The sequence below is a fragment of the Pelodiscus sinensis genome, unplaced genomic scaffold (assembly GCF_049634645.1).
Source record: "Pelodiscus sinensis isolate JC-2024 unplaced genomic scaffold, ASM4963464v1 ctg37, whole genome shotgun sequence".
NCBI lineage: Eukaryota > Metazoa > Chordata > Testudines > Trionychidae > Pelodiscus > Pelodiscus sinensis.
Window position 1 is genome coordinate 2905299 of NW_027465869.1, and position 12277 is coordinate 2917575.

The window sequence follows — 12277 nt, forward strand, 5'->3', positions numbered from 1 at the left end:
TCCCCCAATAAACCTGGAGACGGGCTGGGACTGACCGTGGTGTGTGGCCCCCAGCGGGAGGGGCTGCTCTCCCCTAGCTCCATGGAAACGTGGGGTCCTCCCAGGCATGTGGCTGCAGCCCCCCTCCAGATCCAGGTGGCGTGGGGGGCGGGGTACTTACGGCTGCTGCGCCTTCTGAGGTGGATGGGGGGCATGAGGGAGAGCCGTCTGCCTCAGTTTCCCCCTCCGCAGCCTGAAACTCTTCTCCCCACCACCAGAAATTCTACTGAGGATGTTGGAAGATGTATTTCCTGGGGGCCATGGGCCGGAGTGGGGAGCAAAGCCAGGAGACCCCCTCCGCCCCGGTTCTGACCCCCATGCCCGTCCCATGCGGAGAACCCAGGAGTCCTCGCTCCCCCTTCGCCCCCCCCCCGGTTCTGACCCCCGTGCCTGTCCCATGCGGAGAACCCAGGAGTCCTTGCTCCCCCTTCCCCTCCCCCCCCCCGGTTCTGACCCCCGTGCCTGTCCCATGCGGAGAACCCAGGAGTCCTTGCTCCCACCCCACCCTGGTTCTGACCCCCATGCCCGTCCCATGCGGAGAACCCAGGAGTCCTCGCTCCCCCTTCCCCCCTGGTTCTGACCCCCGTGCCTGTCCCATGCGGAGAACCCAGGAGTCCTCGCTCCCCCTTCCCCCCTGGTTCTGACCCCCGTGCCTGTCCCATGCGGAGAACCCAGGAGTCCTCGCTCCCCCTTCCCCCCCTGGTTCTGACCCTCATGCCTGTCCCATGCAGAGAACCCAGGAGTCCTCGCTCCCCCTTCCCCCCCTGGTTCTGACCCCCCGACCCCATGCGGCGAACCCAGAGGTCCTGCAGCCCCACAGATGACAGGACGCAGCAGCCTTGGTGTCAAGTTGCATGTTGAACAATAAATAGAAAAGGCCCCGGAGGGAGTGATAAAAAGGGGCCATGACGCGTGGCTGCCCCATAACTACTGTTAGGGGACATTAATACTGTGCATGGCGGCCCCCCCCTCCAAGCACCGGGGGGAGGGCTTTCAATAAGGGAGGGGCACCTCCTTCTGGGAGGTAGGAAGGGACTGGCTGCCTGCCTTTCAGACAAGGGGAAACTGAGGCAGGGCAAAGCAGGAAGGGCAGTGAGGTAGAGCTGGCGTGATCGCTCCTGCTCTAACCGCTAGACATCACTCCCCTCCCACTGGGGAGAGAACCCAGGCGTCCTGGCTCCCAGCCCCACCTTGCCTGATTTCTGGAAGCGGCTGGCAGGAGCCCAGGCGCCCCCCCGTAAACGTGCCCCCTCGGCTGGTCCCTGGTGGCCCCACGGCGGGCTGACGGGCGGGGAGGGGCCCGGTGCCTGCTGGGCTCAGGAGCCTTTCTCTTTACACGCCGGCCTGCAAGACAGAAAAGGGGGGTTGTGGTGGGGCGACTGGCGTGGCACAGCAAGAGAACACCCCCCCCCCCCCCGTGACTGGCAGGCCCCAGCCTAGCCTGGCAGGTGAGATTACAATGCAGTGGGGGGGGGGCTGGGAATCCCCCCCCCATCCAAAGGGGTCCTGAGTAGCCTGCTGGTCCCTGCCCCACCCCCTCCCCACAATTGGGGCTCAGGGCTATTAAGCTCCCCCCATGCTCTTTGCTAATGGCTGAAATGGGGGGGCCTGGGGCTGGCACTTCCCTAGTCCACCCCCTCCCCTTGCACTTGGGCTCTGGCCGCCTGGGAAACTCTGCTTCCGCGCCTCAGTTTCCCTACTACTGCCAACACACCCTTGGCCTATTTCACCTGGCAGCAGGGCAAGTCTCATCTGGGACTGTGCAGTGCCTTGCCCCGGGGGGGGGGAGGGGGGGCGCACTGTGCAGTGCCTTGCCCCGGGGGGCGGGGGGAGGGGGCGCACTGTGCAGTGCCTTGCCCCGGGGGGGGGGAGGGGGGGCACTGTGCAGTGCCTTGCCCCGGGGGGGGGAGGGGGGGCACTGTGCAGTGCCTTGCCCCGGGGGGGGGGGGGCACTGTGCAGTGTCCGGCCCCAGGGGAACTCTGCAAAGCTGGGGGGCAGCAGCAGAGATGGGAGATTTTACCACCTCAGGACTCGGCTCAGCACTGTGGGGCCTAGGGCAGCAGCAGGGTCACGCAGATGCAGGCTGTGTGGGTTGACTCCCCCGCCCCCCAGCTGTGTGGGGGGGCTGCTCACAGCAGCTGGTCCCCCAAGGGGGCACAAGGCCCTGCCACCCAGTGCCCACCCCCATGACTGGATCGGTGTCCCCTTGGGGGCCAAGTCCCACAGCCCACCCCCCGGCCGTTAGTAGGGTTAGTGGCCATGCAGGACCCCGACGCGCCCGGCAATCAGCGAGTGCTGCAGCTACATAAATACGCTTTATTCATCGCACGACGCCACCGCCAGGCGGGCGGCCAGTGTTACAGGCATGTAAAAACCCACCCCCAGAGCATACAAAACCTGGCAGCCAGCCCTCTGCACAGCAGCACCCTGGCTCCGGCACAGCAAAGCTGACGTGTCCCTGGCAGTCCAGGCCCACACACTTTGCTGCTGTAACCACTAGGCTCCACTCCCTTCTCACAGGCAGGGGGCTTGGTTCTCCTCTACCAGCACCCGCACCCCCCCCCCAGAGCGAGGCAGAAAACCCAGGAGTCCCCGGTCCCAGCACCTGCCCCTCCCTGAGCCAGCTGGAGCCCAGGGCCGAGGAGCTAACCTTCGGCCGGCTTCCCCCATGCGCAGGGTCTCAGTCCCCCGCTAAGCCCGTGGGTGCAGCAAAGGGCCTGGCCTGGGCTGCCTTGGTGCAGTGGGGGCACTGACAGTGATGGGACTCCCAGCCCCCTCCCCAGTGAGAGAACCCTGGTGCCTACACCCCCCCCCCAACAGCACCAGAGACAGGTAAAATACCGCTCCTCTTCCGTCTGAGGTGAGGGCTAGAGGCAGACCCCAGCCGGGCTCCGTCGCCCGCGGCGCCGCTGGAGGCAGACCCCAGCCGGGCTCCGTCGCCCGCGGCGCCGCTGGAGGCACACCCCAGCCGGGCTCCGTCGCCCGCGGCGCCGCTGGAGGCACACCCCAGCCGGGCTCCGTCGCCCGCGGCGCCGCTGGAGGCACACCCCAGCCGGGCTCCGTCGCCCGCGGCGCCGCTGGAGGCACACCCCAGCCGGGCTCCGTCGCCCGCGGCGCTGCTGGAGGCACACCCCAGCCGGGCTCCGTCGCCCGCGGCGCCGCTGGAGGCACACCCCAGCCGGGCTCCGTCGCCCGCGGCGCCGCTGGAGGCACACCCCAGCCGGGCTCCGTCGCCCGCGGCGCCGCTGGAGGCACACCCCAGCCGGGCTCCGTCGCCCGCGGCGCCGCTGGAGGCAGACCCCAGCCGGGCTCCGTCGCCCGCGGCGCCGCTGGAGGCACACCCCAGCCGGGCTCCGTCGCCCGCGGCGCCGCTGGAGGCACACCCCAGCCGGGCTCCGTCGCCCGCGGCGCCGCTGGAGGCAGACCCCAGCCGGGCTCCGTCGCCCGCGGCGCCGCTGGAGGCACACCCCAGCCGGGCTCCGTCGCCCGCGGCGCCGCTGGAGGCACACCCCAGCCGGGCTCCGTCGCCCGCGGCGCCGCTGGAGGCAGACCCCAGCCGGGCTCCGTCGCCCGCGGCGCCGCTGGAGGCAGACCCCAGCCGGGCTCCGTCGCCCGCGGCGCCGCTGGAGGCACACCCCAGCCGGGCTCCATCACGCCACCGCAGTCTGTGAGGTCAGACGCAGCTGGCGGGAAGGGGCTCACAGTGGGCAGGGGGCAATGCCTGGAAGCCCTGGCTGCAGCTCTCCCACCATCCCGCTCCCCACTGCCCCCCAGATGTGCCCACATCCTGCCCAGGAGATACTGAGTAGTGATTACTGGCAGGTCAGCCTTTCGCTGCCCCCTTCGAGGCCCAAAGAACTATGGACACACCGTGCCAGGGCAGCTCAGTCCTGGAATAGCCAGGGGGAACTGAGGCGCGGAGCTGGGGGAACGGACTCAGCTGAAAGTTACAAAGTCCTGGCTCTCAGCCCACTCCCCTCCCAAAGCCAGGAGTCCTGGTTCCCAGCCCCAATGCACACCATAGCAAAAGGGGGGGGGGGCACCAGAGAATGCTTCCAAAAAGGGGGAGCCGGGGGAATCCAAGGGCCAGCCCCGCCCCCCGCCACATGGGACAAACCATTGCTCTGCAGAGGGGTGATGTCTCCCACCCTACCAGCTTCCTACAGCTGAGCAGTTCACGTGGCACCGCGTATGCGTCTGTCCCTGGGGGAGGTGAGCCCCGCTCACCTCCCCCCCGTAGTGTCATTAAAAGCCGCTCCCAGCGGGAGGGTCAGCCCGCCTCAGAGAGGGGAGCAGTGTCGGAACAGGGGCGGAAATGGGGTGCAGACTTCCCCAGTAAAGACCTCTGCAGCCAAGGAGACTGGGAGGAGCCAGAGGCAGAAGGGGGCAGAGAATTCGGGGGGTCAAAGGCGGATGGAGGGGGCTCTCAGGAAGGGAGCAGGAGACTGTGTTGGGGGGGTGGGATCGGGGGACACCAGAGGGGGCTGAGGGTCAAGAGGAGGTGGGATCGGGGGGGCTAGGGAACTGGAGGGCAAGAGGAGGTGGGATCGGGGGGGCCCAGGGAACCGGAGGGCAGGGGGAGGAGGGATGGGGTGGGCCCAGGGAACCAGAGGGGGTGGGATCGGGGGAGACCCAGGGAGCCGGAGAAGGGCGCAGGAGAGACCCCGCCCCCCTCGCAGGCCTCACTTGACCAGCACTGACTTGGGCAGGAAGCCCGAGTCGGCAGGCTCGGCGCCGCGTGGCAGGGGGGCGGCGGGCTCCTCGGGGGGGCGCCGGGGCCCCCCGGCCTTGGGCAGGCTGTACATGTAGACGGCGCCGATGACCAGCCCAGCCCCCAGCACGAAGGGCAGGCGCGGCTGGAAGCCGAAGAGGTACACGGAGGCCACGGTGGAGGCCACGATGGACAGCGAGGTGGCGAAGCCCTTGAGGATGTTGTCCACGTACTTCACCACCACGGCCACCAGCAGGCCGCCGAAGGCCTGGTTCAGGATCACGCCCCACACCAGCGGGCTGTAGCTGTGGAAGAAGCCCCGGGCGGCCACACCCGCCCCCTCGGCCCACCACATGCCCAGCAGCCCCAGCAGGGTCCCGAAGAGGCCCAGCTGCACGTTGCGCAGCCAGATGGAGGCCGAGCTGCCCTTGAGGATCTTCTCGAAGTAGACGCCGGCAAAGCCGGAGGAGAGGCAGGAGACCACCACAGCGGCCAGGCCGACAGCATAGCTCTGCGGGGCGGCCCCCGGGGAGCCGGCCCGGCCCCCCTGGCCCTGCTCCACCTGCACGATGGCCACGCCGGCGAAGAGCAGCAGCAGGGACAGCCACTGCAGGCGCGAGAGGCTCTTGCGCAGCATCAGCACCGAGAAGACGGCCGTCGTCAGGATCTTCAGCTGGTAGGTGACCTGCGGGCGCAGGGGAGGGGTCAGGGCTGGGCGAGGGAGCCTGGCTCGCTGCTCCCTCGCCCAGCCCCTGGGCCCGGCAGCAGGGCTGGGGTCCCACCTGGAAGGTGGCTGCCGGCAGGTTGGAGATGGCCACGTACTGGAGGTTGTTCTGCAGCGTGTAGATCAGCGAGGGCACCGCCAGCTTCAGCGTGTCCAGGTACTGCAGCACCACGGCCTCATACAGGAACAGAGCGAACTGACGCACGGCGCCTGCGGGAGAGACGGGCACGGCTCAGCCGGGGGCGACCCGTGGGATCGGCAGGGCTCGGGGTCTGCCCGGCTCCCTGCGGCACGGTGCCCCCAGCGCCCCGCCCGCCTACCTCGCTGCTGGAGGAAGATGAGCAGCAGGCAGGTGGCCCCCTTGAGGAGCTCGGCCATCACCACGGCCGTGGTGGCGAAGAAGGGCTCGCCGGGCAGGGTGCGCACGTAGCGGATGCTCAGGATGAGCGAGGCGTTCTGCACCACCAGCACCGCCAGGCTGACGTACTTCAAGCGACGGTTCCCTGCCGGGAGAACCACGACTCACCACGGGGGCAGGCCGCCGGGCACCCCCAGCCTGGCACATGCCCCTCCCCGAGATCAGACCCCTCCTGGCCTTCCGCACACCCCTTCCCTGCAACACAGCCCCCAGCCCCCCCGCACATGGACGTAACAGCATGCAGAATCCCCCCTGGCCCCACCACAGCAGGGATGCATCTGGGGGCGACCTCCCGGAGCCCCCTTGCCACAGCTCCCCCTGGGCAAGGCAGAAATGGGGTGGGGAGCCTAGGACTGCACGGCCACCCTAAGCCATCCACAAACCTCTCACACGCCTGCTCTACCCCATGCCAGCCGCCACCGGGAGGGAGGGGCAGCGGGAAACGGCTGCCTGTAACACTGCGCAGGGCCACGGTGCAGCCACCTCTGGGGCACAGCAGTGGGGAAGCCACCGCACACAATGCTGCCGGGGGATGGCTCGCCCTCTCCCACAGACGGTTTGAAACCTGCTTGTGTTCGGCCTGGCCAATTCCTCTCTGTATCATCTTGTGCCAAGCTGTCACTCAGCGGGGCCGGCGCCCACAGCCCCTCCCGCTCTGAACTCGGCTTCCTCACGCGCAGGCTGGCCAGGAGAGAAGGCAGGTGCCTGGGGCAGCCCCCGTCCCAGGGCACGAACAGTCCCTCTCCCGGCCGGAGGCCCCCGGAGCCTTTCCCCCCCCGCTCAAGCTTCCCAAGGCGCCCAGGCCTGTCTCCTCCTGTTAGCGGCTGGCAAGCTCCCCCCTCAGAGTTGTTATGATGCAACTACAAAGCTTAGCTCTGTGACGCGGCTCTCCGCTCCGCCTGGCCAGCTCCTCGCACCGTGGACCTCCTCGCCCACCGCACAGAAATAACCCGCGCTGAGCGCAGGGCAAGCGCCACCACAGACCCCGCCGTAACAAACCGGCAACAACGATCTGCCTGCAGCGCAGGGGCCAAGTAGCCACTGGGGCTGGCAGACAGTCTCCCCAGCGGGGCTGTCGATCCTAGCAGTAAAGGGCCCGTCATGGAGCTACAACGCTGGTGATGCACTGCGGCTAATCACAACTCAGGCATCCTGGGCGAAAGGCAGGCACCCGCTGGGCAGCAATCCCCGTGCCTGCGAGCTGGGGGGGGTGTGCGCGAGAGAGAGTGTTAAAGAGTGTGTGACGGTGAGAGTGTGATTGTGTGTGTGTGTGTGTGTGAGTGTATGTGAGATAGTGAGAGTGAGTGTGAGTGAGTGAGTGTGTGACGGTGAGTGTGTGATTGTGTGTGTGTGTGAGATAGTGAGAGTGAGTGTGAGTGACAGTGAGTGTGTGACGGTGAGTGTGTGATTGTGTGTGTGTGTGAGATAGTGAGAGTGAGTGTGAGTGACAGTGAGTGTGTGACGGTGAGTGTGTGATTGTGTGTGTGTGTGAGATAGTGAGAGTGAGTGTGAGTGACAGTGAGTGTGTGACGGTGAGTGTGTGATTGTGTGTGTGTGTGAGATAGTGAGAGTGAGTGTGAGTGACAGTGAGTGTGTGACGGTGAGTGTGTGATTGTGTGTGTGTGTGAGATAGTGAGAGTGAGTGTGAGTGACAGTGAGTGTGTGACGGTGAGTGTGTGATTGTGTGTGTGAGATAGTGAGTGTGACAGTGAGTGTGTGATTGTATGTGTGTGTGAGATAGTGAGAGTGAGTGTGAGTGTGACAGTGGGTGTGGTGTGACTCCGCTGGGGCAGGCTCAGCAGGAAGCCGGGGCCGTGGGCGGGACCGACAGGGCCCAAGGGGAACCCTACGGCTGCCGGGGGGGGGGGGATGTTGCCCCCAGCGCTGGGAAGGGCCCGGGAGGTTCCCGCAGCCCCGGGACACGGACCGGCCTGGCCAGGGCCCCCCCCCGCCTGGGGCCCCTCCCTCCTGCCCCCCCGGCCCTTCCCCCCCCGCCTGGGGCCCCTCCCTCCTGCCCCCCCGCCTGGGGCCCTCTCCCCCCCGCCTGGGGCCCCCTCCCCCCCCGCCTGGGGCCCCTCCCTCCTGCCCCCCGGCCCTCCCCCCCCCGCCTGGGGCCCCTCCCTCCTGCCCCCCCGGCCCTTCCCCACCCGTCCGGACCCCCGCTCCCCCCGGGTCTCACCCCCCGCGGCCGCCTGGTCCCCGCCGCCTGCGGGCCCCCCCGCCGCTGCCATGGTGGCAACTGCCCGGCAACCCGCGGGCCCCGCCCCGCCGCCGCTTCCGCATCCCCCACTTCCGCTTCCGCACCCGCACCCCCTCCCCCAAACCTTCTGCTCCCCCTTCACCCAGGTCACAGCTCCCTCCCTGACCCTGCACCCCTCTAGAGCCCCTCCCCCAGGCCAGAGTCCTCTCCTGCGCCCATTCCCCCTCCTGGACCCTGCACCCCTATCCACCGCCCCAGATCATACCCCCCCCTGCACCCAGGCTCCACCCCTAAGCTCCCTTCTGCACCCAACCACCCCGTCCCAGACCCCAAACCCCTCGGTAGAAATGTGGCCCTTGATCAGTTGCCAAAATGGCCCCCCCATTACAAATTATTGACCAAGCCTGATCCAAATGTTTTTTGAAACATTGTTTAATGAGAATGTAAATACAATTCAATACAATTGGGAGGGTTGGGGGGAGGGGGACGCAGCTGCTGGCTCCTCAGCTCTTGCTGCTCTCACTGGGTGTCTTCCTGCTGCAAGGGAAGCAGAATCCGTCACATTCATCCCTGGGGACTCAGGGGAACTGGCCCCCCAGCATTTCCACCCTCCTCCCCCCTGCTCTCTGGTCACCCCCCGTCAGGCCCGCAGGGTGAGCTCCTGACCCCCCACCCCCCAGAGCTCCTGACACCTCGGCCCCCTCCCGCCTCCTAGGACAGTTTCTGTGTTCAGAGCCTCCCCCACCCCCAGGGACGCTCGCAGGGGCAGGAGGGATTCTGCCAGCAGGGACGTGGGGTGGGGGCAGCCTGAGGAAAGGGGCGGGGGACTCCCTGAGGGGATGGGAAGGAGACCCTGGCCCTGCCCCACTCTCCTGATCTGCTCCGGCTGCTCACCATGTATTCCAGGAGCTGATGGGCCTGCCCATGCAGGGCGTGGGCCAGGACCAGCCCGGCCTGGCTGGGGCGCCGCAGGGGGGAGCGGGCAGCGAGCAGAGCCTTGTCCAAAAAGCAGTTCTCCTGCTCTGGTGTAAAGAGCTGCCCAAAGACCTGGAATCAAGAGCACAGGAGGTTTCAGCTGACGGCCCAGAGCCCGGCCCCAACTCCTGGGGCTAAAACAGCTTCCTCCTCCCCCAAACTCCCTTCCAGACCCTGCACCCAGACGCTCTCCTCACCCGGCACCCCAACCCCTGCCCCAGGTCACAGCTTCCTCCTGCCCCCAAGACCCTCCTACCCCCACGAGGGCCCCAGCCAGCCCCACCCCCGAGCCCTGCCCTGCCCTGGCAGCGCGTCCTTACCTCTCCCACCCGCACGCTGTTGCTGTGAGCCAGGACCCATCTTTCTTTGTAGTAGTGTCTGCACCACAGGTCCTCTGCCTGGTGGATGTTGAGGCCTGCAAGAGACACAACAGGGTCATTCTGCTGGCAGGTCTGAGCCCTTCCCCTCCCACGGGTCCCTGCAGGCATCCCTGGGCAAATGGAGGGGCACAGGGGGCAGAAGGGGAACACAGAGGGACGCATCCCCCCTTGGGCCAGTCTGGGGGAAAAGGGCTGGGTCCCCTCCCCCCGCCGCCGGCACCCTCAGGGTGTCCCTGGGGCCCAGGTCCCGGCTGGGTTCCTTACCCCTGTGGTGCAGGAGGAGTTGATACAGGCTGTGCACCCCCTCCCGGGCCAGCCGGCTGACGTCTTCGGATGGGTCCGAAATAAAAAGGCCCAGCTGGGCCACGTGGTGACCCATCCTCGGCCAGTCGGCGGAGTTCTGAGGGGAGAGAAGAGGGGGGGTCCCTCAGCATCCTGGGGCTGCACGTCCCATGCAAACGGCCGCCGAGGCGGGTCTGAGCTCGGGGGAAGGACAGAGACACCTCCCGGGGCGGGGCGGGGCCGGCCTTGCGAGGAGACAACCCTGAGCAATGGCCCCGACTGAAGGGTCACTCCGGGGGTGGAACAAGGGGATCCACTGACGGCCACTCCCCAGTCCCCAGGCCCAGTCCCTCAAGAGCCCCCCTGAAGGGCCCAGGGTCGCCCCTCCCCGGGGAAAGGAGAACGCGGCCCATTCCCGGCCCATTCCCGGCCCTGCCTCTGCCTCCCGGGGACGCTCCCAGCCCCGCGCCCTGCAGCCCCAGACCCCCCGGCTCCGAGGTCACTTACGTCAAACCCCGGGAGGGTGGTGGCGACTCCCAGCAGGGCCGTGGTGCTGCCAAGGGCCCTGGCTCGCTCCTGGGGCAGGCGGGACTCCAGCCACGGGCTCAGGTGCTGGGGGGGAAAGAGGCAGGTCAGGACCCGTAGGGAGGTGCCGGTTCTGGGCAGAGCCTGGGGCTCCTCTCGGACTGTGCCCCCCCCAGTCACTGACACTGCTCCTCTCTCGGCCCCCCCCCGAGGAAGCAGGGACAATGGCCCCGTCCCCCCCACGGGGCTCACCTCCATTATGAGCTGCAGCCGGGCGGTGTCTGGGGACTCGGCGAGGAGGCTCGCCAGTAGGGCCTGGAGGTCGTAGGGAAGGGCCCGGATGAACTGCTGCAAGACAAGGGGGAGCCCTGGGTCAGAGGGGGGCTGGGGAATCCAGGCCACCCGCTGGCTCCGGGGTGCAGCCTAGAGCAGGGTCTGAGCCGCCTCGCAGAGCAGGGAGGAGCCCAGGCTGGGCATGGAAGGGACGGGCCCCCCGGGAGAGCAACGGGAACCCTGGAGGGAAGGATCCAAACCTGCAGCTTCTTCCCTCCCTCTGCCCCCCCCCTCCTCTCTGGAGCTCCAGCCCAGCCCGGGAGCAGGGCCCGGAGGGACGTACCTGCGTGTGGATGGGCTCCTGCTGCCAGTCCCCAGACACTGTCTGTCCCACGGCCGCCGTCAGCAGGGGGCTCAGGAGCTGGGCCCGCAGGGGAGGCTGCAAGGTGCTGGCAGGAGAGAGGGGCAGAGACTGTTAATTCAGCAGCAGGAGACAGAGACTTTCCCACTCCCTGGCCAGGGGATCTGCTCTGGGGGGAGTCGGCGGGGGGGGGTCGGTACCTGAGGCTGCAGGCGGCGTTGAGGCAGTCGGCCAAGACCAGCGGGGGGGGCGAGTCCTCCATGATCTCCTGGGAGACCCAAGGGGAAAAAGGGGCGTGAGGCTGGGGCCCCCAAGAGACGCTCACACGGCCAGCGCCCCCACCCAGCCGGATCCAACCCCACTGCCTCCCGCTGCCCTGTAGCCCCCCTGCCCGGCACAGGGCCCCTCCCAGCAACCCCCTCCCAAATCGGGACCAGCTCAGTCCTTGTCCCCAGGCCGTCTCCTGCCCCTCCCTGCCCTGGTGACCAGCCTCTGAACCTCCTCATCCCTGCTCCCCAGGCGCATCCCCAGCAGCCCGCTCGGCTCCCTTCCAGCCCCCCATGGCCCGGGGAGACCCCTCCCTGTCCCGAATCCCCCTTCCTGTCCGGCACCCCAGACCTGCCCCATTTCTGTGTCCCTCCCTCCTCCAGCATCCCCACCCACCCTCCCCATGTCCACCTCCAGCCCTCCTGGCTCCACCCATCCCGTTTCCAGCACCCCCACCCGCCGCCATGGCCCAGGCAGACCCGCGTCCACCCCACGTATCCCCTTCCCTCCTCCCGGCTGCCGCGACTCGCTTACAACGATCCTGGCCATCATGGTGTCCTTGCAGCAGCGCGGCGCCAGGGTGTCCTCGCCCCTTTGGAGGGCGGCGAGGCAGGCGAGGGGGATGGCCAAGAGGAACCGCTGCAGGGAGGCTGGGCTCTGCGCCCCAGAGAGAGTCTGTGAGCCTGGGGCCTGCCTGCCCCCCACGGACAGCTGCAGGGCTCAGGCCTCCCAGGAGTGGAGGTGGGAGCTGCCGGTTGTCCAAGCACCCACACTCCCCCCCCAACTGCTGCCTCAGGTTTGTGGGGGCCCAGCTGGTGCATGACAAGAGCCCCCAGCTTGGGGGGCCCAGGTCATGCAGGAGAAGGGGCCCCAGGGGGATCCCCAGGGACAAGCCCCTCCTGGAGGGGGGGGGACGTGCTGGGAAGGGGCCGGACAATCTCGGGTCCCCCCCGTGTGGAGAAGGTTCCTACCGTGTCCCGGGTGTGGAGCTGCTCTTCGATGTCGTAGATGGCCCCTTCCTCCACCCGGGAGTCCACCCGCTCCTGGCAGAGCTCCGCCGAGGCGCAGGGGGGCTCTGTGCGGGAGGGAAGGGACCAGGGTGACTCCAGCGGCCAGCAGGG

The 12277-nt window shown here is 68.1% G+C and overlaps 1 protein-coding gene and 1 long non-coding RNA gene across 2 annotated transcripts; both read right to left on the bottom strand.

The window, feature by feature from the left end:
* Positions 1 to 877: 877 nt before the first annotated feature.
* Positions 878 to 8188, bottom strand: LOC142824033 (UDP-galactose translocator-like). The gene is made up of 5 exons (XM_075915777.1): positions 8073 to 8188; positions 5796 to 5978; positions 5534 to 5685; positions 4742 to 5436; positions 878 to 1383 (listed from the first exon to the last, which is right to left on the bottom strand). The coding sequence occupies exons 1-5, from the start codon at positions 8122 to 8124 to the stop codon at positions 1356 to 1358; spliced, it is 1110 nt and encodes a 369-aa protein (XP_075771892.1). The 5' UTR covers positions 8125 to 8188; the 3' UTR covers positions 878 to 1355.
* A 2688-nt stretch (positions 8189 to 10876) lies between these two features.
* On the bottom strand, positions 10877 to 11808 carry LOC142824034 (uncharacterized). The gene is made up of 3 exons (XR_012899088.1): positions 11691 to 11808; positions 11090 to 11157; positions 10877 to 10977 (listed from the first exon to the last, which is right to left on the bottom strand). It is a non-coding gene; the product is annotated as an uncharacterized LOC142824034 (long non-coding RNA).
* Between the last annotated feature and the right edge of the window lie 469 nt (positions 11809 to 12277).